At 41.4% G+C, this 23,566-nt stretch overlaps 1 protein-coding gene across 1 annotated transcript in view; it reads left to right on the forward strand.

Moving 5' to 3' along the window:
- The window catches only part of LOC109927175 (RPA-related protein RADX-like), a 74,533-nt gene that overhangs the window by 27,545 nt on the left and 23,422 nt on the right, over nt 1–23,566 (forward strand). Inside the window, exons 5-7 of the mRNA XM_048597955.1 lie at nt 7,265–7,387; nt 14,964–15,071; nt 17,448–17,615. Of these exons, the coding sequence (XP_048453912.1) occupies nt 7,265–7,387; nt 14,964–15,071; nt 17,448–17,615 (399 nt within the window). The remainder of the gene's footprint in view (nt 1–7,264; nt 7,388–14,963; nt 15,072–17,447; nt 17,616–23,566) is intronic.

The raw sequence follows: 23,566 nt of genomic DNA on the forward strand, positions 1-23,566 counted from the left end.
ACCTTTTCCCAGCTGCTTTCAGTTCTAATGAAGCATCACTGGACTTGAAACGTTAACTGTGTTTTCTCTCCACAGATGCTGCCAGACCTGCTGAGTTTCTCAAGCAACTCCTATTTTTGTTTGTTTCAACTGGTTGTACATGTGGCAGAAGGGTTGCTACAAGTCTTTTCTCACTAACATCATATGGAAATTTAATCATTGACATCGCTGTACCTCAGACAGGTGTTGTCATCAGCAGTAGTTTGATTCTAGTGAAAGCTGTTTCTTGTTCAGTGCTCTAGCACAACACTACATCCTCAATGGCGAGCTTGCACAAAAGTTCATATTCTGCTGACAAATTAGGCAAAACCTTTACTAAACAATTCACAAATATAATAAATTATTGCACTACTTTCACATCTGTTGTTCACTGTATTTCTGCTATTGCTGTCTCTTTTCAGATCCAGGTGAAGTCTTTAAGCTGTTAGTACATCACGTATGTACTTGATTTCATCCGTCTTCAATCACATCCTTTCATTTGATGAACTCTCTCTAACAGTCTCATCAGATTTTGATCACAATCTGCAGTGGCTTCTTCCATTGTTTACCCACATTGTAGTACCTCATCTACAATAGCTTCCACTCCAGGAGGTAACAGAAAATAGGAAAGGGAGTGGGCCATTTGGCCCGTTTAAACCTGCTTCCCCATTCATTATGATCATGACTACTTGAATGATCAGTCCTATTTTCCCCCATATGTTTTGATCCCTTGAGTCCCAAGTGTTGTATTCAACTCCTCCTTGAAATCATACAATGTTTTGCCCTTGACTGCTTTCTGTGGTAGCAAATTCCATAGGCTCACACTCATTGTGTGAAGACATTTATCCTCATCTCAGTCCTAAATAGTTTACCCCAAGTCCTTATAAGACCATTCACTATCTCATATTGTCTACATTGGTACTCTTCAGGAGCAGCAGAAATGCCGTACTTCATGCACAACCAATTTGTATCTTTCAAATGGTATCCATAATGAAGTTAAAAATCTGCTACTTTTATTCAGCTTCATTCTCTTTGCGTCCTTTGCATTGGGGTTAGTAAGGACCTTTTGCCGGAGCAAGTTGTGGAAACATTTCTTCAATGGTTGGCATTGAGTGGTCAGATCTCTTCAAAGCTTTTTTTTGAGATTCTTTGAATCTTAGAGAGTCATAGAGGTCTATAGCATAAAAAGGCCCTTTGGCCGATGGAGTCTGTCAAAAACAGCCACCTAACTATTCTAATCCCATTTTTCAGCACTTGGCCTATAGCCATGTATGCCTTTGCATCACAAATGTACACTAAATATTAAATTATGAGAGTTTCTGTCTCTAACACACAATTAGTTCCAAATTCCTAGCATCCTGTTGGTGAAAAAGGTTTCCTCAGAATCCTGTATAAATCTCCTACTCGTTATCTTAAATCTATGACCCTTGGTCATTGATCCCTCCACCAAGGGGAAATGTTTCTTCTTGTCTACACTGTCTATGCCTCTTATAATTGCCTCTTATAACTCAATCACATCCCTCCTCAGTCTCCCCTGCTTCAAGGAAAACAACTAGTCTGTCCAATCTCTCTTCATATAACTTTGCTACATAATCAAAAATAAAAGAAATGTTACTTCGTGAAAGCCCAGTTAGTGTGCAACAATAGCAACACATTATGCAGCTCCCTATATTGCATCCTGGCAAGGGACATGATGCCTCAGTCTAGGGTAAACCATCTACTATGTCAGCAGTATTTCAGCCATTTCTACAAACGAAAGGATGCCTTCTGGGTGACAAGTGATATTTGCTGAGTACATGGCACATGATTCTGGTTTACAGCCCTTGCACATGTACAAAGTATGCAAACAATCCATCCATAGAATCCCTACAGTGTGGAAACAGGGCCTTCAGCCCAACAAGTCCACACCAACCCTCAGAGCATTCCATCCAGACCCGTCCCCCAATAACCGCCTAATCTCCACATCTCTGAACACGACAGGCAATTTAGCATAGCCAATCCACCTAGCGTGCACATCTTTGGACTGTGGGAGGAAACTGGAGCACCCGGAGGAAATCCACGCAGACACGGGGAGAATGTGCAAACTCCACACAGACAGTCGCCCAAAGGTGAAATTGAACCCAGGTCCTTGGCGCTGTGAGGCAGCAGTGCTAACCGCTGCGCCACTGTGCTGCCCCGAGTCAGATGTGCTCCCACAGCATTTGAGAGAGCTGGCTATTGGTGCATTAAAACAATGATTTCAATGATTTAGAATTCTCTGGAGGGGTCTCACAGTATTCAGCTGAGTGGGTCTCAAGAGGTCTCGTTTACATTCCATATTTCACAAATTTGCCACATTGATAGGACTGCACATGTTATAAACTATCCAACAGGAAATTGAGGAAGAACAGCACAAGGAAATGGAGTTGAGGAGGAAATGAGTGGCAGCTTAGATAACCCCTTTAGGCCCAGGCAGAAGAACTAATTTGAGTATGGCGCAAATCCGAATTTTTGCGTTCACCAGAAGTTTCATTCTGCTCACTTTCACTGGCCTTCTCATTTTCTTCCTGTCTGAAACACAAAATAAAAACCACCGCAAAATAAGTATTCCAAACCAAATTTATAAATTAAGTTGTGACACGGTGCATGCAAAAGTAATCTAAATACCCTTGAGCATTGCCTTATTATATGTCTTGTGTCTTTGCCTGTTACGAGACCTCTTTTGTAGTGCTACCCAGATAGCTACAACATGGTTAGAGGAAAGCTGCTGACTTTCACTGGACGGCATTGCATATGGCCTTGGAGAATGGCTTAACTTCAATTTACAGTAACCAGGGTTGGCAGATAACACCTGTTGTTGGGAGCCTGGAGAACATCAGCTCTGGTTATTGGCTTGTACAGAGAACAGAAGAGTCAATTTTCGTAACCTCTTAAATTATTTTGTTAGTGTATTAAACAAGACACTTGTTGCTTAAACGTTTTTATCACAAAACTAGACTTTATATGTTTTCTCACAAACTGAACTAGGACCTACTCAGACACCCACTAGAGTCCTCTGACACTCCCGAAGTAGTCACCGAATATATAAAGCTAATACCCGATCAGAATAGCTACTGCTGCTGACGAGAGCTGACGCTGGCCGGGTGATGCACTCAATGTCGTCACCACGTCCCTGACATAGGATTTGCTTCTGCGATGGTTGCTGTCCGGAATTTTTGCTGACTGCACCTTTCTCTCTGGCTCAGGTTAATTCACTTATCACATGCCTTTACCTCATTGGCCCTGGCCCAGAGACTTGGGTAGCATTACCTCATTATTTCTTGTCCAAATAAGACTTCCCTTATCTCATCTTTCTTACTTTTGGCAGAGCTTAGTTAATTCAAACTGGTTTAAATCGGCTGAAACTAGCACCTGAGTGCAGGTCATTTTTAGTTCACAAGCTGCTTCTTTCTTCGTGGCAGCACCTTTGCATTGGGTACTTCCTTTTAGTGATGTCATTGGCTGATATCCCTTTCTCTCTCTTTAACTTTCTGCAGGCTCTGGCTAATGTCCCCCAGGCACCGATGTCAGCAGCTTGTACCTTTGTCTCTCTCTCTATCTCTCTGCAGCCTCTGGCTAACACACGAAAAGCACTAACAGAACGGCAGGTGGGAGGCAGGCTATGGAATCACTGCTACTCTCTTGGAGTGGCCCATCAGCAATCCTAGTAATCTGCTGAAAGACAGATTGTGTTCAACTGCTGTGACATTGTTTAAGACCCTTTCAATATTATTACCTACCGTCGTGATTGCAGAAAGCTAAACTTGTAAGACTTTAACTTAAACTCCCCTGCAACACTCATTCTTTTGGTGGAAGCTGTTTGTGCAACAAGGGAAGTAAACAAATTGACTACAATAGAATTAACCACTAGGAAGAATTCCAAGCTATGTGCAAAGCCCAGAGTCGAATTGAGCTTGGACCCTCCATATTCCTTGACAGTGAACACGTACTTTCTAACAGGCTTCCTAAAGCATTGTACTGTTCAAACCAATCAGCAATATCCTATAGCCTGGGCCATCAGAATGCTATTTTGAGTCCACTGCAGCAGAAATTGTACATGATAGTGCAGACTCACTATCTGCACATTTTCTAATCAAACTGTTCAGAAACGTTATTGCACACCTTTGGAGTGTTGGGATGTGAACCCAGTCCTCCTGATCCATAGGGAGGGACATTACCACTGTGCAACAAGATCCCAGAGTCAGTATCTGACCTAGTGGCTACATATATGATACCCATGTCATAGGTCTGATAGAATCCCTGCAATGTTGAAGCAGGCCATTCGGCCCATTGAGTCCACGCCAACCCTCTTAAGATCATCCCACCCAGACACACCCCATCCCTGTAACCCTACATATACCATGGCTAATCACCTAACCTGCACACCCAAGATACCACAGACCATTCAGCATAGCCAATCCACCTAACCTGCACATCTTTGGACTGTGGGAGGAAACTGGAATACCTGGAGGAAACTCACACAGACACAGGGAGAACATGCAAACTGCACACAAACTGTCACCCAAGGGTGGAATTGAACCCAGGTCCCTGGTGCTGTGAGGCACCTGTGCTAACCCCCAAACCACTGTGCCACCCTCAAGTTATGGTATACTTTCAGCACCATTTTTGTTTGACTATTTCCACTGACTGGCCTGGCAGGAGAGAAATTTAGAGCTGCACATTTGCACCATCTGTGGCATGTAAATCAAATAAATTTTGGTATGAGGGCTAATGGGGAATATAAAAAGAGGATTGGGACTGAGAACACATTAATCTTCAATGGTTTCAGCTTTGCTGCTTGCCATAGCCTTTTTAATAATTGCCTGCAGAGTCTCCTCAATGAGTTTTATGGCATGCAGGTGTGATTTTATTTTTCTCTGTTTAATTCTTGCCATCTTCAGTTTTGTGCCACCTTCTGCTAAAAAGGAAGGAACTGTGTCAGCAAATATGTTGCTGATATGGCTGTGATGATTGAATAAATGTCAGTGTGTACACCGAGAGATGTGGACAATAGCTTTAAATAGACATAGCGAGTATTGATTCTGGGCCTCCGGCTGATGCATTCAAGGGGGGAAGTTGAATGTACCACCTTCTCAACCTTGCCCTTTGCCTGAGGCATGGTGACCCTCAGGTTAAACTCAACCACCAGTCATCTCACTATTGAGAGAGTAGCCCTGTAGTTCTGTAGGGCTATGGCAACTTTAATGCTGTAGGAGCAAATTACTGTAGATGCTGGAATCCAGCATTTTTTGTTTTCAACTTTAATGCTGGTTGTATGCAAAAATCATGAAACAGATACAGGAAAAAAAAAGATGCATTGCTATGTAATGGGGAGAGTGTACTACCTCATTAACTTTATCACTGTCTCCGTCTGCTGTAGTTGGTTGGCTCTGGTAGGAGAGTCAGATAGGGGAATTGTTCAGCCCTGTGAGCTCTCTTTGACAGGCTTGCAGGGCTGAAGGAGGAGGCTACACACAGGAGCTGAAACATAGGCTGGTCAATGGAGGCTCTGAAAGCGACAAGAAACAGCTAAAGGGCCACGGGTGCAGCAAGTTGAATGAAAGTGAAGGATGAAGGAGACTTAGAGAAAGACCAAGGAGCCATGAGTGATGGGCTGGAGGTTGGGTGGGTTTTCAGGAACAGAGAGATTAGAGTTGAGATCTGTGTGGAGACCTGAAGAAAAGATGCGGGATCTAAACCAGGCACCAAGTTGCTCGGGAACTTGGGGTGGGGTGGTGGAGCCGTCTGTTTGGTACAAAATTCCTTGAATCCAAAAGCCTGGAGTTGCTGATGATGCATCTGTGGTCTGGAAGAAGAAGAAATCTGGCTCACTTGGTTAAGGGAAACAAGCAAAAGCCGTGCTATGAGCATGCCAGCTCTCAGCTTAGTTTCCCTGTTTTCAAGCCCAAACTCAGCTCAGCCCAAACAAGATTAGTGATAGGAATAAAAGAGGGTGGTTTGGAATCGCTGTAAGGAATTTTGTTTTCACTAGGATAAACCTTTTCATGAATACACTTTTAAATTTGATACCAGTGGAATTGAAAATCACTGAGCTTGACCCTTTCTATAGTGCGTATACTTTTACCTGTGACTTTATTGAACAAACAGATAAATGCTAATCATGCATTATCACTCCTCCATCTGTTTTAAGGGACTGCCTAATTTAGCTCCTGTTCCAGTTCAGGTGCAACTGGTTCATTCATGGATTTGCATATGGGTTGTAAGGTAAAAGCATACAAAATAACTTACAAGATTCTTCAAGCAAATGAATGAAAAACTGCATTAATTTTGGCATCCAAAATGTATGCACAAAAACCCTATTTATTATAACTTCTATTTGACTTCCCATTCTAACTTGCCAGCCATGGGATTTGCAGAGTATATGCTTGAATTTTCTTTATTTGCATTGCGTAATTATTGTCCTTTCTGTCAGGTAATTCATAACTGGGATTTAGCTTCTACTGTGTAAATATTCAGAAGTCTAAATTATTATATAGTACAAAGCACAATTAGTCATACATTTTCAATGGTGCATAAGCTAGGTGACTCCAGTGATAGACAACGATAGCTAATTGGGTGTTGTACATGATTTAATTCTGCACCAAAGCCATGTTGCAGGGAGGTTGTTGGTGAGGGTTACTCCTCCAGCATCACTAAGTTAGATGCCAGTTGATTAAAAATACAAGTATTGCATTTTAATTAATCTTGACAGATTGAATGTTACTGTCTACATTTGATTCCCACATATGAGGCACCTTTGGCTAAACAGTGCTATGCTCCCAGTGTGTGAGACATTCACCCTCCAAAATAAGTGCTATTTTCTGCTTAGTATCTTCCTACGGTGGTTCAACATGAAGAAGAATAATTGCTGTAAAATATTCTGCATTCTTTGAATAGTGTGCATTTTATATACACTAGAATACTTTTCCATCTGTCCTTGCAGAGGTATAGCTTCCTCTAGGGGATGAGTGTTTGCCTACCTTTAACTTAGTTTTAGTTTAGCTTTAAGTCAAAATACGTTGGCATAATATAATGGGTCCTGGAACTTGGCATAAGGTCAGCATTGTCCATCTGTAATATTATAATATTCCATGTATTTTTGTTTATACTTGGTATATCAAAGATGGATATCATTTGAAGAATGAAGAAAATCCTACAATGTAGTAAATTCTTCTGGAAGTAATGACATTTGTGAAGTTGGTAATCATTTATTTTGTTTCATACATAGATGATGATAATGCTTTTTGGGTTCGACGGTTTGTTGAGATGATAGATCAAACAAGTACAAAACCATTTATTCTGGAACTTTATTGCACTTCCCAACCAGACATCTACAATCAACTACATCCAGGTACAAACTTGGAAGGGCTTGTCACAATTTAATATTTCTTAGTTGTATTGCAACCATACATGATAAATTACCAGGTCGAATGCAGTTTTGATAAATGGCCATGTGATATTTCCAAGATGCATTGATTTCATATATGCGACCCTACTTAATTTATTTTCTTCCACTAATATCAGAACTTACTGTTCTTTTCTTCCACTGAAAACAAACTGACATAAAAGTTCTTTTTTTTTTAGAAAAGCCACGTCATTGTTTTTGCTAAACTTTTAATATGTTCCAATGGGTGTTCACACTGCTTCCCCATGTTCAGCATACTCCTGTGTTGGAAAATCATCTTCCACTCTTCCAATGATCAAACTGTTATTTCATCCACGATCCTTAAATATGATGAAATCATGCAAATTATTGTTATCATCCTCAGTTTTAATTTTTTCACACTGTTTGCAACCCTCTGTCCCATGTGCTTGCAAACTGACAATTTTTTATTCACTTGTGGAATGTGGGCATCAATGGTTGGACAGCATTCACTGCTGATCCGTAGCTGCCCTTGAGAAAGTGATAGTGAGTGGCCTTCGTGAACTGCTGCAGTCGACATGCTGTAGGTTGATCTGCAATGCTGTTAGTGTTTACTGGACTCGTCAGTTGGGTTTTTAGTCAATGGTAACACCCCAGGATATTGATAGTGGGGCATTCAATGATGGTAACACCATTGAATGTCAAGGGATGGTCGTTAGATTATCTCTTATTGAAGATTGTCATTTCCTAGCATTTGTGTGCTGTGTACTCGCCACTTGTCAGCCCAAGCCTGGATAATGTCCACATCTTGTTACATTTGAACATGGACTGCTTCAGTATCTGAGGAGTCACAAAAGGAGCTAAAAATTGTGTATTTAACAGTGAACATCCCCACTTCTGACCTTATGATGTAGGGAAAATTATTGATAAAGCACCTGAAGATAGTTGGGCCTAGGACACTACCCTGAGTAATTCCTGCAGAGATGTCCTAAAGCTGAGATGACTGACCTCCAACAACCACAACTATCTTCCTATATGCCAGGTATGACTCCGACCATGGGAGAGTTTGCCCCTGATATGCATTGATTCCAATTCTGCTAGGGTTCCTTGATGCCACACTCGGTTGAATGCAGCCTTGATGTCAAGGGCTGTCACTCTCACCTCACCTCTAGAATCCAGCTCTTTTGTCCATGTTGGAACCAAGGCTGTAATGAGGTCAATGGCTGTGGCACAATCCAAATTGGGCATCAGTGAGCAGGTTGTTGCTGAGCATGTCCTGCTTGAAAGCAGTGTTCGATGACCCATTCCATCACTTTACTGCATCATAAAGTTGCCTACTTGCATCTGACTTTATGATGGAGAGAAGGTCATTGATGAAGCAGCTGAAGGTGGTTGGGCCTAGGACACTATCCAGTGCAACTCCTGCAGAGATGTCTGAGAACTGAGGTAACTGACCTTCAATAACCGCAGCTATCCTCCTATGTATCAGGTATGACTCCAACCACCTTTAAAACCAGCTTACACCACCTCTGTGAAACACCTTCGATATTCTTTACCGTATTTAAAGTACTCAATAAAATATTTACAGTGCACTAGAAGCCCATTTGGCTCTTTTGTATTTGTGCTAGTTCTCTGCAAGAGGAGCTCAGGTAATTCTCCCTACCTTTTCCCAGTACCCCTTCAAATTATTTCCATTCAGGTTATTCCCATCCAATTATTTTTTGAAAACCGTAATTAAGTATGCCTCTATCGCTCACTCAAGCAGTGCATTTCAGAGATGAATGACACAGACTTTTGAAGTCATCCATTATGCCAATGACCTCATTTTTCACTGAGTTTGACAACATCTTTCTTGGTAGACAAAGATACTAAGTGCTTATTTAATACCTCAGCCAAGACTACTGCCTCCAATCATTAATTCTTTTATTGATCGCTAATTATTCCCGTTCCTGCTTGCTTTTACCACCTTGTACTATTTATACACCTACAGAAGACGTAAATTCCCTTTCATGTTAGCTGCCATGTCATCTCATCATTCCAATGTGACAATGTACAACATCCTACTTTGCTGCTTCATCTTGCTCTCTACCTCTTTCATTATCCACGGAGCTCTGGGCTTGATGTCCTGAATTTCAGTTTATTAAGTTGGCTGGATGGTTGGTTTGCGAAGCAGTGTGATGCGAACACCATGGCTTCAGTTCCCATCCCCAGCTGAAGTTACCATGAAGGGCCAAAATCACAAATTGCTGGAAAAACTCAGCAGGTCTGGTACCATCTGTAGAGAGAAATCAGAGTTAGTGTTTCAGGTCCAGTGAGCCTTCCTCAGAACTGGGGTCACTGAACCCAAAATGTTAACTCTGATTTCACTGCACAGATACTGACAGACATGTTGAGTTTTTCCCTGCAATTTCTGGTTTTGTTTCTGAATTCCAGCAACCTCTCCCCTTGCCTAAGGATGGTGGCCCTCAGGTTAAATTACCACCAGTTGTCTATCTCTAATGAGAGAGCAGCCCTATCGTATGGTAAGACTATGGTGACTTAGCTCGACTTGATTTCCCCCTTGTGGAAATGTTTCTGAGCTATATCGATCAATCTCTTCTTTAAAGGCAGCCTGCTGTCCCTAACATTTTTACCTTGCAAATCTTTGATTCCAGTTTACCCTTGACAAATCTCTCCTCACCCCCTCCTTCAACGAAGTACTTTTGCTCTAGATTGCTGCTTGTCGTTTTCCGTGCCTAACCTAAACTTTATGATGCTATGATCACTGTCATGTAAATGTTTCCTCACTGACATTCATTCACTTGACTCATCTCATTCTCTTGAATCATATCCAGCGATGCTGCCTTCTTTGTATTCTGAAAAACAGTCATATTGAATTCAAAATGTTAACTCTGTTTCTCCCTCTCCACAGATGCTGCCAGCCCTACTGAGTTTCTTCAGAATTTTCTATTTTTGTTTCAGATTTCCAGCATCCCTCGTATTTTTCTTTTATATTTCTCTATTCATTCACGGGATGAGGGTGTTGCTGGCGAGGCAGTATTTATTGCCCATCCCTAATCGCCCAGAGGGCAGTTAAGAGTCAACCTGCTCCCTTTCTTGTTTGGCCAGATAAATACTCATCTCGAATTCTCCTGAAAACACTAGAAACTCTTTCTGATTCTGCCCTTTACACTATTTCTGTCCAAACTATAATAGAGTAATGAAAGTCTCCCATTATGATCATTATGGTTTTTATCTCTCTGTAATTGCCTTGCAAGTTTGTTCCTCTAGATTGTTCCCAGTACTTGTAGCCTATAGAATGCAACTGATAGTATGATGATACCTCTGTTATTTCTTAGTTCAAACAAGATAATTGCATTCGTTGACCTACTTTTTGCACAGCCTATGATACGTTCATTAATAACACTGCCAAACCGTCTCCATTCTATACATGGTCTGGCAGCATCTGTGAAGGAAAAAACAGAGTTAACGTTTCGGGTCTGGTGACCCTTCCTCAGAACTTAGAAATTCTGAGGAAGGGTCACCGGACCTGAAACGTTAACTCTGTTTTTTCCATCACAGATGCTGCCAGACCTGCTGAGCTTTTCCAGCAACTTTGTTTTTGTTCCTGAACTGCATCCACAATTCTTTCGGTTTCCATTCTATACATCCCAACTTAGCCTGAACATTTTGGCTAAATTTTAATCTGGTTGTGTGGAGGCACATTTTGGTATCTTTTTGCATAAATCTGACTTTTATACTACATTCCCAACCCTGTACCCTTTCCCTTTTAGCCTATTTGCAGGCCAGCAAAACACAAGAAAAGATAATAATGTAACGTGCAAACATAAATTAAAAATGAGAGTCAAGACCAAAAAAGATAAAATTTTTTAAAACAACTGGGTCAATCTAAGTGTTGTATGAAGAGTAGACAATGGGATGTTGCAGCCATTAGCACTGATGTAGATAGGTGAGCTGTTCATTTTGTTTGGTTTTACAGGACAGCTGAAAGGCCGACATGCTGTTTCCTTTTGATTGCAGGTTTCACTTGCCTTCTGATTCTCACCTGAGTGAGAGAGAAACATTTTTTCTGTAGCACAGGGATGACTGAAAATTTTCTCAGCTATGACTTTCACAGCACACATTGTTGCCAACAAGCAAGCACACACCAGACGTGGAACTAGTTTTTACTCCCTGTTCTAATGTATTCTTGAAAGGGGAAAGAACAGACTGCTCTTTCTTTCTCCCGTCATGTTTACACTCTGAGATAACATGCAGAAGATTATAGTTCAGTTTGCTGTGCATTTCCCTCTATTGAGGTCATTCTCATTGAATCTTCCTTGACACTGTCAGTTATGATATTCCAAGGTCTCCATCAAGGTTGAAGATAATTCATACAGGTCTTTGAGACAGTTACTCACAACTTGCAATCAGTCATTTCTTTAGATATATTTCCTCTTCTTGAAAAGCAAATGTTGTAATTAACATGTTCGACATGGTCATTGGTGATCTGGAGTTATGATCCTTCAACATGACACACCTGATAATGTCATTTCCAAGTCTTGTTGGACATTCACTTTCCAGTTTTTCATCTTTTAGAAGGTCCTCTACTATTTTTATGTCCAAATCAAATATCTTCCATTTGTCACAGTTTTGCCCATTCTCTTAATCTATTACTTTCTCCTGGGATTTCTCTGCTTCCATCCAGGTGGGATGATGGTTCAGTTAGCAGTGCTGCCTCATAACATCAGAGACCCGGTGACTGTTTGCATGGAGTTTATACATTTTCCCTTTGTCTGCGTGAGTTTCCGCTGGGTGCTCCAGATTTCTTCCACAGGCCAAAGATGTGCAGGTTAGGTGGATTGGTCATGCTAAATTGCCCATAGTGTCCAGGAATGTATAGGTGTAGGTGGATTAGCCATGGGAAATGCAGGGTTACAGGGATAGGGTAGGGGGAATGGATCTGAGTGGGATGCTCTTCAGAGGATCAATGTTGACCCGATGGGTCGAATGGCCTGCTTCCACACTGTAGAGATTATATGATCTACACACTTGCAATGCTGCTGATGTTTGTGATATCAGCAAAGTTTTGTGTGGTTTTCCACCCTATCATTTTAGTTTTTGATAGATGTGATGAATAGTTGAGAACTTAGCATAAATCATTGTGGGACACCACTAATTACATCCTGCCAAGTAAAGTAATGGCCCGTTATTCTTACCCTTTGTCTCTTGCTACTCTGTCAATTTCCTAACTAAGTCAATATTCCATGCTTCAGGTTTAGTTAGCTATCTCTTTTCAGGGATTTTATCAAATGCATTCAAGAAATCCATATGAATTACACCATAGATAGTGCCATATCTAGTCCTTGTGTTGTCTCTTGAAATAATTTAATCATAATTGTCAGGTATAGGCAATTTTCTGCTAATCCACATTGCCAACTTTCAGCTAATCAGAAAGCTAATGTGTTTAGTTAGCCTATCCTCAATTATACATCTCGTAATTACCTAACACAGATGTTTGACTATTTAGCCAACAGTTCCCTGGTTTTCCTCCATCCCCTTCTTATGTTTTAAGTAATAATGACAATTTTCCAATCTAAAGGAATGTTTTCTGAATTGAGATAATTTCAGAAGATTACAGTGAGGACATTGCAGTGCTGTCACTTCCTTTAAAACAATAATTTGGAAACCATCTGATGCCAGAGTTTTGCCAATTTTTTTAGTGTCATTACTTGCGTTATTACTGTTGTTTTGCTTGTATTAATTTTGGCACGTTTTTGTTCCTGATTCAACACTAGTTTCTTTGGAATTCTGGCATACTTTGGAGACAGCACGGTGGCTCAGTGGTCAGCACTGCTGTGTCACAGTGCCAGGGACCAAGGTTCAATTCCACCCTTGGGTGGCTGTCTGTGGAGTTTGCACATTCTTCTTGTGTGTGCATGGATTTTTTTCCAGGTGGTCACACAGTCCAAAGATGTGCAGATTTGGTGGATTGGCCATGCTAGGTTGCCTGGGATGTGTAAATTAGGTGGATTAGTGGGAAATGCAGGGTTACAGGATAGGATGGGGGTTGAGTCTGGGTTAGACATTCTTCAGAGGGTTGGTGTGGACTTGATGGGCTGAATGGCCTGTTTGCTCACTGTAGGGATTCAATTCTATTCTATTTGTACTACATTCTTCCTTGAGTGTAAGTCTTAACACACAGTCATTATTCAATATGCCATTTCCTTATTTTCATTGACAACATTACTTTTGTCAGTTTCTTGGGGCTCATGTTACCCCGACTACCTCTTCTTTCCTAACGTAATTGTAATAATTTTTGTTCCTTTTGATTCCCTGACAATTTCTTTCCATGCTCCAATTTGTAGCTCTGATATCCTTTGCATTTTTTCAATATATTATGTTCTCTATTTTTCTTTACATACTTCCATGTTTTCTCTTTAGTTTTATATTGCCTCTTTTCATCACCTATGGCTGTCCTTTTTGGCAAGTGGAGCTCTTGCTTCATGGGATATAAATTGATTGTCTGTTATGCTAAACACTTTTTGAACACCTACCACTGATGTTCTGTCATTTTAACTATTGGCAGATTTGCCTAGTTTACAGTGGATAGTTTTTGTCCCATCACATTGAAATCAGCTAGACATAAATCTGGAGTCTCAATAGCTGTTTTGTGCTAATGTCTTTCAAATAACTTGTTGTTCTCAACCATATTTTAATTGTTATTAACTTTATGTTGTTCTTAACCTCTTTAATCAGTCACGATGTTTTCTTTTTGGTAAGTAGAGCTCTCACCCATTAGAAATATAACTGTCCAATGTTGATTAATTCAGTACCGTGCTGAGAGAGTTCTTGATTCTCTAAGGTGCCTTCTTTCAATTGGGTGTTACACCTTCTCAGGTGAACATAAAGAAAAGCTTGGCAGTATTTCAGAAAAAAACAAAGGAGTAATCCCTCATGTCCTGTATTTAATCCTGTATCCAATATTTAACCCCCAGTTAATATGACATACAATATATTATATGGTCATTATCGTACACTGTTTCTCAGAGCTTGCTGTGTGTAAAATGCCTGCTCCAATTCATGCATGATAAGTGACTTCAATTTAAAACTATTTACTTGCTTTTAAATTACTTTGGAATGTTATGTGGTGTGAAAGGTGCTATAAAAGCCCCTTTCTTTAGAGCATGGCCAGTTTTGTGGGTAGGGACTTTTTCTGATGGGATATTTTTAAAACAAGTGCAAGGGATTGTCGAAACCAGAAATACAATGTGAGTTTTACATTCGTGATCTTGTGATCTTTATCACTCATGGTAGGGGCATTGTTCCCATAAAGCAACATAATTGAGTGGAAACTCAAGGCCGTAAACTCTTCCGTATACTGTTACTTTTCACATCATAAAGCAATTTATAAAAGAGAATGAAGTAAAGTTTAAGAACAGTCTGTAGTAAACTACATACAGTACATGTCATTCAAATTAGAATAACCTGATAGATAATGATTTGAATGTTTGTGTTTAATATTTATTATTTCTTATATCTAAGGTTTATACCAATTGTTTACTACTTGTAAATATTCTTTTAGTGAGTTTCTTAGTCTGCACTCAAATGAGGGTTGTCAGGAACAACTTCCATGATGGATGCAGCATTGCATATTTGACTTCATCCAGTGAGACTCAGATTTACATCACAGGTAAACAACAGGCAAACACATCTGTACTGCATGTTGTTTAATCTATTTTTGTTGTTATTAGAATGATAGTACTTACCTACATATGACATAGAAGCAGAAGTAGACTGTTTGGCCCCTTGAGCCTGCTCCACCGTTTAATGTGATATCAGCTGATCTGTTTGTGTTCTGAAATCCACATTCCCATCTACTACAATAACCTTTGATTCCCTTGCCTAACAATCGTCAATCTCAACCTCTGCCTTGAAAATATTGGAGGACCCCCACCTCTTCTCTTTCTGCGGCAAACAGTTCCAAAAGCCCTCGGAGAAAAGAACCTCCTAATTTCTGTATTAAAAGGGCAACCCCTAATTTTAAAACTGTTTTTTGTTGAAAGATCAAAACTCAACAGTTAATTGTTAATCATGATTAAGGAGTGTATTTTCCATACCAATCCCTCTTCCAATCAGAGTCATGCCACCATCATCCCTCTGTTACCACACTCACGTGGTCACCACTCACTCTTTTTGCCAGGCTCATGGACCACAACTCTGTAGAGTAGGTCGGAAAGAGAATGTAGTTTTAATCTAAGGAACTCATGAGCATTCATATCTGCAATGAAGCCTGACGTTATGCCTTCACAGTGAGGGGAGGCAGTGGCCTAGTGGACTGTTAATCCTGAGACCCAGGCAATGTTCTCGGGACCTGGGTTCTAATCTCGCCATGGCAAATAGTGGAATTTGAATTCAATAAAAATCTGTATAAAAGTCTAATGATGACCAAGAAGCTATAGTTGATCGTCAGCAAAAACCCTTCTGGTTTACTAATACCCTTTAGGGAAGGAAATCTGACATCCTTACCTGTGACTCCAGACCCAGAGCAATGTGGTTGACTTTCAACTGCCGTCTTGTCAATTAGGGATGGGGCAATAATTGCTAGCCTAGCCAGTGAAGCCCTCGTGAATGAATTAAAAATGATATGGCATGGATGCTTCCCAGTGAGGACATTGTCACCAAAAGGAGCACTCCTTCTCCAAATATATGTTATTATATATTAAAGGATATATTCGACTCCATTAGAATTGAATTCTGCCAGTAAACTAACATAATAACCTCCCTCCCTCCAATCAAATTAAAGGTATCCTTGCGCATCATAGACCATCTTGTTGCATACTTACAATACAGCGAGTAAATGTGGCAGATCTTAAGAGACATTTTCCATTCCTAGTTATGGAATGTGTTTCTGATAAGAGAGGTTCAGGTGATGTGTTTGATTACAGTTGCTTTGCTGACAAGGACACAATTTATCCATAGAAAAGTTATTGCACAGGAGGAAGCCATTCACACTATCATGTGGTGGTGTGGTGCTGTATATCAGTCTGCCTTCAGGTAGAGAACTCCGGAAAACTAATTTAGGAATATTCATGCTTCACTTTTCAAACAGCTTTCTTTATCCAAGTTTTATTAAGATAATGGAGGTAGTGATGTAATAATCTAAAAACCCATGGTGGGAGCATATGTATAAGTCCATCCATTGGATTCAGTAAAATTTGGATTTAAATGTCACTGTAATAAAAGCCATTATCCATTGTAAGTTGTCAGGGAAACCATGTAATTTCCTTTAGGGAAGGAAATCTGCCTATATGTGACTCCAGACCCACAGCAATATGGTTGACTCTTAACTGCCCTTTAGGCAATTTGGGATAGGCAATAAGCGTTGGCCTGGCCAGTGACACCCATATCCCATGAACAAATATAAAAGAAACCTCTTAAAATATTTTCAAATTTAAATGTAAGCTTGTACATGTAATATGTGCAGAATATCATGAAAAGATATGAAATGAACTTATCCTCTTCTAATATCTGAGTAGCTCTACTTCAAAAGGGAAATAAACCAGAATAGTTGTGAATTTACTTCCACCTTTAGTTGATCTTGATCATGGTCTTTATGTTCTCCATCCACAACACATCATCGTGATTTTACTAGGAGTGTATCTTGGCAAATGTTTGTGACACCACCATATCTTTCTTCGGGGCTACTGGCTGCACTGTGATCATATTGTGTTCCTATCGATTGTTTCTTTCATATGCTTTCCAATGAATGTTCTTAATTGGATTGAAATTCATTTTTAAATGTCTACATTGTTGGCGTCCACCTATGATGAACCTAGTGTGTGTAACTGAATCATCACAAAGAGAATATTGCTTTCTTGTGCACAGTGTTATTATGTTAGTTAAATAAACCAGTTCAGGCTGTCCTTTACCCCAACATTCATATCAATGCAATTTTAAACCACAAAAATATGCATATTAAACCAGTGGTTGATTTTTTTTAAAAAATGATAGGGTTTTTAAATCTTAAATACCACTCCAAATAATTTGTGAAAATTATTGCGTGCAGGTTATCACAAAGGAAGACCATACACAACTGACACTACAGTTAGAAGATTTATTCAATGGGCAAAATCACAACATAAGACAGATTTTCTGGAAAGGTCTGTGGTTGGAGGATATTATTCTTTTCCTCCCTTGCCTTCAAACTTTCAGGCCTACAGTCAAAATATGAAAGGTATGGTTTGACAGGTAATGCTATTGATTAGTGTTAATCAGCCTAAAATAAAAACAAGTCAATACTGTGGAGCTGGAGGAACACAGCAGGTCAGGCAGCATCACAGGAGCAGGAAAGTCGATGTTTTTGGTCAGGACCCTTCATCAGGACTGGCAAAGGGGACAGGGAACTGGGAAATAAATAGAGGGAGGAGGAGTGGGGCTGGGGCAAGGTGGGTGAGATGGTGATGGGTGGATGCAGGCTGGGGGTAGTGGAGAATAGTCAGTGGGAAGGGTAGGGTGGATAGGTGGGAAAGAAGATGGACAGGTTGTGTCAGGTCAAGGAGGTGAAGATGACAGGGAGGGTTGGACATGGGATGAGGCCAGGGGTGGGGTGATTTTGAAACTGGTGAATTCTGTGTTGATGTCATTGGGCTGTAGGCTGCTGAACCGGAATATGAGGTGTTGTTCCTCCAGTTTGCATGTAGTGTCATTGTGACACTGGAGGAGGCCCAGGATGGACATGTCACCGTGGGAGTGGGAGTTAAAATGGCAAACAGAAGGTGTTGTTGATTTAGCATACAGAGCGCAGATGCTCTGCAAATCGGTCACTGAGTCTGCGCATGGTCTCACCGATATAGAGGAGGCCGCATTGGGAGCAACGGATACAGTAGACCAGGTTGGAAGATTTGGAAAGTTTGTCTTTGGCCTATAGGGGAGGGGAGGCATAGGAGCAGGTGCAGCACCTCCTGTGGTTGCAGGGAAACATGCCTGATGTGGTGGCGTTGTTGGGAAGTGTGGAGTAGATGAGGAAGTCGCAGAGTGAGCAGTCCCTACGAAAGGCAGATAGAAGTAGGGAGGGAAATATCCCTTTGGTGGTGGGGTTGGATTGCAGGTAGCGGAAGTGGCGGAGGATGATGTGCTGGAAGTGGAGATTGGTGGGGTGGTATGTGAGGACCAGGGGGCCTCTATCCTTATTTTCATTGGGGGGAGGGAGTTTGAGGGCAGAAATGCGGGAAACGCAAGAGATGGAATTGAGGGCATTGTGGATCAGCAGAGGGGGGGAAGTTGCAGTCCTTGAAATAGGAGGACATCTGGGATGTCTGGGAGTGAAACGCTTCATCTTGGGAGCCGATGCAGTGGAGGCGGACGAATTGGGAGTAAGGGATCACATTCTTGCAGGAGAGTGGGTGAGAGGAGGTGTAGTTAAAGTAGATATGGGAGTCGGTAGGTTTGAAATAGATGTCAGTGCTGAGACAGTTACCGGAGATGGAGACAGAGAGGTCCAGGGACGGGAGAGAAGTATTGGAGATGGTCCAGGTGAATTTGAGGCTGCCTCTTTGTAGGATATATGAATCAGTCCCTCTTCCGCTGTTACACTGGCACCACCCCTCTCCTCTTCCTCCACTACATTGATGACAGTATTGGCGCTGCCTCGTGCTCCCACAAGGAGCTTGAACAGTTCATACAACTTTACCAACACATTTCACCCCAACCTCAAATTTACCTGGACCATCTCTGATACCTCCCTCCATGTCTTGGACCTCTCCATCTCCATCTCCAGTAACCGTCACTGCACCGACATCCATTTCAAACCCAGTGACTCCCCACCAACCCCACCAGCACCCGGCACCTTTCCCTGCAACTGCAGGAGTTGCTAAACATGCCCCTACACCTCTCCCTCACCTCCGTACAAGGCCCAAGACAAACTTTGCAAATCTGACAGGGGTTCACCTGTAAATCCCCCGACCTGGTCTACTGTATCTGTGGCCTCCATTACATCAGCGAGACCAAGCGCAGACTTGGTGACCGATTCGTAGAGCATCTGCACTCTGTACAATATGATCAACAACACTATCTGGTTGCCAACCATTTTAACTACCACTCCCACTCTCTTGGTGACATGTCCATCCTGGGCCTCCTCCAGTGTCACAATGACAACACATGCAAACTGGAGGATCAACACCTCGTATTCCGGCTCAGGAGCCTATAGCCCAATGACCTCAACATAGAATTCACCAGTTTCAAAATCTCCCCATCCCCGGCCTCATCCCCTGTCCAACTCTCCCTGTCATCCCTACCTCCTTGATCTGATACAACCTGTACATCTTCTTTCCCACCTATCCGCCCCACCCTTCCCACTGACCAATCCCCACTACCCCCAGCCTGCATCCACCCATCACCATCCCACCTATCTTGCACCAGCCCCACTCCTCCTCCCTCTATTTATTTTCCAGCTCTCTGACCCCTCCCCAGTCCTGATGAAGGGTCCCAACCTGAAACGTCGACTTTCCTGCTCCTCTGATGCTGCCTGACCTGCTGTGTTCCACCATCTCCACACTGTATTGACTCTGGCTACAGCATCTGCAGGCCTTGCTATCTCTGAAATAAAAACAATGCTGTTTTTCAATTTTTAGTAGTGAACACAGTATTTTTATTTGAACATTCACGAGCAGTACGTTGTGCTATAAAATTCTAGAATATATAATATTGATATATTATGTGATACTCTATAGACCCTGTCAATAGTTCCATTGTACAAATATTCTAATAACAATTATTCATTATTTCAGTATAAAGTAAGATAGATAAAGTATTGTAAATGTTCTAAGTGAAACATTTTAGCTCAAGTAAACTTTTAATATTTCAACGTTAATGGTTTGTATTGTTTGCAAGAGCCTAATGTTTTGGAGCGCATACTATATGATCCGAATTTAACAATATGATTTATCATATGAGAGTTGATTGTCAGTGTGGAACTAAATTACGATAGATTTTAAGTAAAAGCTTTGTCTAATCTTGGAGGAAGGTAGTAAGACTTGTGATGGTCATGTTCTACTCTGTTGTGCTTGTCAGCTTGTAAGCTGCGTGTGGTTCTTCAATATGTGATAATGATTCTTTGATCTGGATTTTGTTAAGTGTGATTCTTCCAGCCTGTTCCTGGCTAAGTAAGAGTCATAATCATTAGAGTCATACAGATGAACAGCGCGGAAACAGACCCTTTGGTCCAACTCGTCCATGCTGACCAGATATCCTAAATAAATCTAGTTCCATTTGCCAGCATTTTGCCTATATCCCTCTAAACCCTTTCTATTCATTACCCATCCAAATGCCTTTTAAATGTTGCCTCCGCCACTTCCTTTGGCAGCTCGTTCCATACGTGCACCACCCTCTGCGTGAAAAAGTTGCCCCTTAAATCCCTTTTAAATCGTTCCCTTTGCACCTTAAACCTAGGCCCTCTAGCTTTGGACTTTTTCCCCTGCCCCCCTCCTGCAGAAAAGACCTTGTCTATTTTACCCTATCCATGCCCCTCATGATTTTATAAACCTCTATAAGGTCACCTCTCAGTCTTCGATGCTCCAGGGAAAATAGCCCTGGGAAACTAACTTTTAAAGGAAACAGGTTCAGGAATGGTATCATTCTTGTTATCTGGATTCCTGAGACACCTCAAACAGGGAAGCTGGATTTTCAGGGCCCACAATGGGCTGCCTTCAGAATTTGCCAGTGGCAGTGTGGCTCGGCAGAACCATTCTGGCCTGAGTCACTTTTGAGAAAGCCAGGTGGAGGGTGAAATGCTGTCTGGCTTTAAGCAATTATTAGCTAAGTGAAGGTAATTAGGCTCTTTTCCAACACCGACTCGGTTGACTGTAGTGCTGGGAACTTCGTTTGATCCCAAAAGGAAAATTCCTGCCTGTGCTAGAATTTGAATTGTCTGAAAGAGTGCAATAGACAGGCGTTTAATTGAGTAGTGGCAATAGGAGGCGAATTGCAATGTCATGATTGAAAATTATGGATCAAAGACATGTGCAGACTGAATAGACCACATGGCTCATCTATTTGATGATATGAAAGATACTTCAAGCTTGAAACATTTCAGCTACTGTCAGTAGAATGGTGAGATTTTAAACTTAATAATACAGTAGCCATGATCTTCCAGTCTCCAGATCATTGAAAACCAAATTTAAGGCCAAGACACCACAGGAGCCCTGAAGAGCTGTGCTCCTGGTGTTTGTCAGGAAGTTCAAACTAGCTAAGTTTGATAGGTAATTCTCCATTCCCCGGGAAACTCCTCCAACTTGGGTTTGGAGACTTTTGAGAGTTCAGACAGTTTCACTGTTCTAACCTCTATAGTTGTTTGGTAGTATTGAACTTGGGTGTTGCTGAAAAAGTCTCACATTTTGTGAAGCTTTTCATCTTGCATTCATCAGGACAATTTGTAAGAAATTCCAATGTAAGGGAGAAATAACCATTTTATGTTTTATAAGAAGAGAGTGTTGATTGGTGGAGGTGTTCCATTAGAATGCACAAGTTGGATGATGACAGACAGACAGCTGCCAAGCTTTGATTAAATTGTAAGCCAGGGCTCTGAACTTTGCAGAAAGAAAAGATATACAGACTGCCCCTGTTTCATCTGAACAAAATAGGTGACAGCCATTAAAAGCGAAATACTATGAGGCTGTATGTCTGAATAAAAAGAGAAAGTGCTGGAGAAACCCAGCAGGTCTGGCAGCATCTGCAGGGGAGGAAACAGAGTTAACATTTCAAGTCCAATATGATTAGGTGACGTTTCTGGTGTGATCTCGTTCATTTCTCAGCTCAATGCCGTTGCCAATCAGAGTCAACATGTATCGTTTGAAATTTGAGCATAATTTGCTACTTATATTTGTAGTTAGCCAGCAAATGTTAAACGAAAAGGTTTCAATTTCACTCCTGGGTGACAACAGAAACAGTCCCCCACCCCCTCCAAACTATTGTCTGACACTCTCCAACTAGCAACTATTCACCTCGATCCCACACTCTGTGGCTTGACCTGGCTACCTTTCACAAGCAGACCTAGCTCCACCAACTGACCACCCTCTTGGTCTTATCCTACCAGCACCTTTGCTTGAGCAGAACCCCCACTCACCAACCAGATTTGATTGCTGCCACCCCTGACTACCCCCTTAAGCATCCTACTATCTCTCTAATTTGACCTAACTTCCACCACCTAAGTACCCTATGAGCAGACCTGATGATCACCTTCCCACCTAGCCACCTGTCATGGAACCATAGGAGATAGGAGCAGGAGTAGAGCATTTGACCCCTCGAGCCCACTCCACCATTCAACGAACTCAATACCCTAATGCCGCCCCACGCACACACACACACACGCACACACACATACACACTATCTGTGATCCTTTTAGCCACAAGAGCAATATCTACTTCCTTGGAAACACAAAATGTTTTGGCCTCAACCACTTTCTGCAGGAGTGATCTCCACATACTCACCACTATCTGGGTGAAGAATGTTCTTCACATCTCAGTCCTTAAACTATGATCCCTCCTTCTGGACTACCCCCACCATTGGGAACATTCTTTCTGCATCTAACCTTAGTCCTGTTAGAATTTTATAGGTTTCTATGAGATCCCACCCTCATTTCTTCTAAACTACAGTGAACACAATCCTAACGGACACAATCTCTCCTCGTACGTCAGGCCTGCCACCCCAGGAATCAATTTGGTAAACCTTCATTGCATTCCCTCTAGCAAGAACATCCTTCCCTAGATAAGGTGACCAAAGCTGCCACAATATTTCAGGGGTGGCCTCATCAATGCCCTCTATAATTGCAGCAAGACATCCTTGTTCCTGTACTCAAATTCTCTCGCAATGAAGGCTAACATACAGTTTGCCTTCTTTATTGTCTGCTGCACCAGCTCACTTATTTTAAGCAATTTGTGCACAAGGACATCCACATCTCATTAAACATCTCTCTCTCTCTCAATTTACAGCCATTTAAATAATAATTTACCTTCCTATTTTAGCTACCTTAAATGGATAACCTCACATTTATCCATCTGTATACTGTATCTGCTGTGCATTTGCTTACTCACTCAATTGTCCAAATTACAGTGTGACATTTTTGCATCCTCTTCACAGTTCATCCTTCTATTCAATTGTGTCATCTGCAAATTTTGAGATATTACATTTCG

This window comes from Rhincodon typus, chromosome 6, assembly GCF_021869965.1.
Source record: "Rhincodon typus isolate 14 chromosome 6, sRhiTyp1.1, whole genome shotgun sequence".
NCBI lineage: Eukaryota > Metazoa > Chordata > Chondrichthyes > Orectolobiformes > Rhincodontidae > Rhincodon > Rhincodon typus.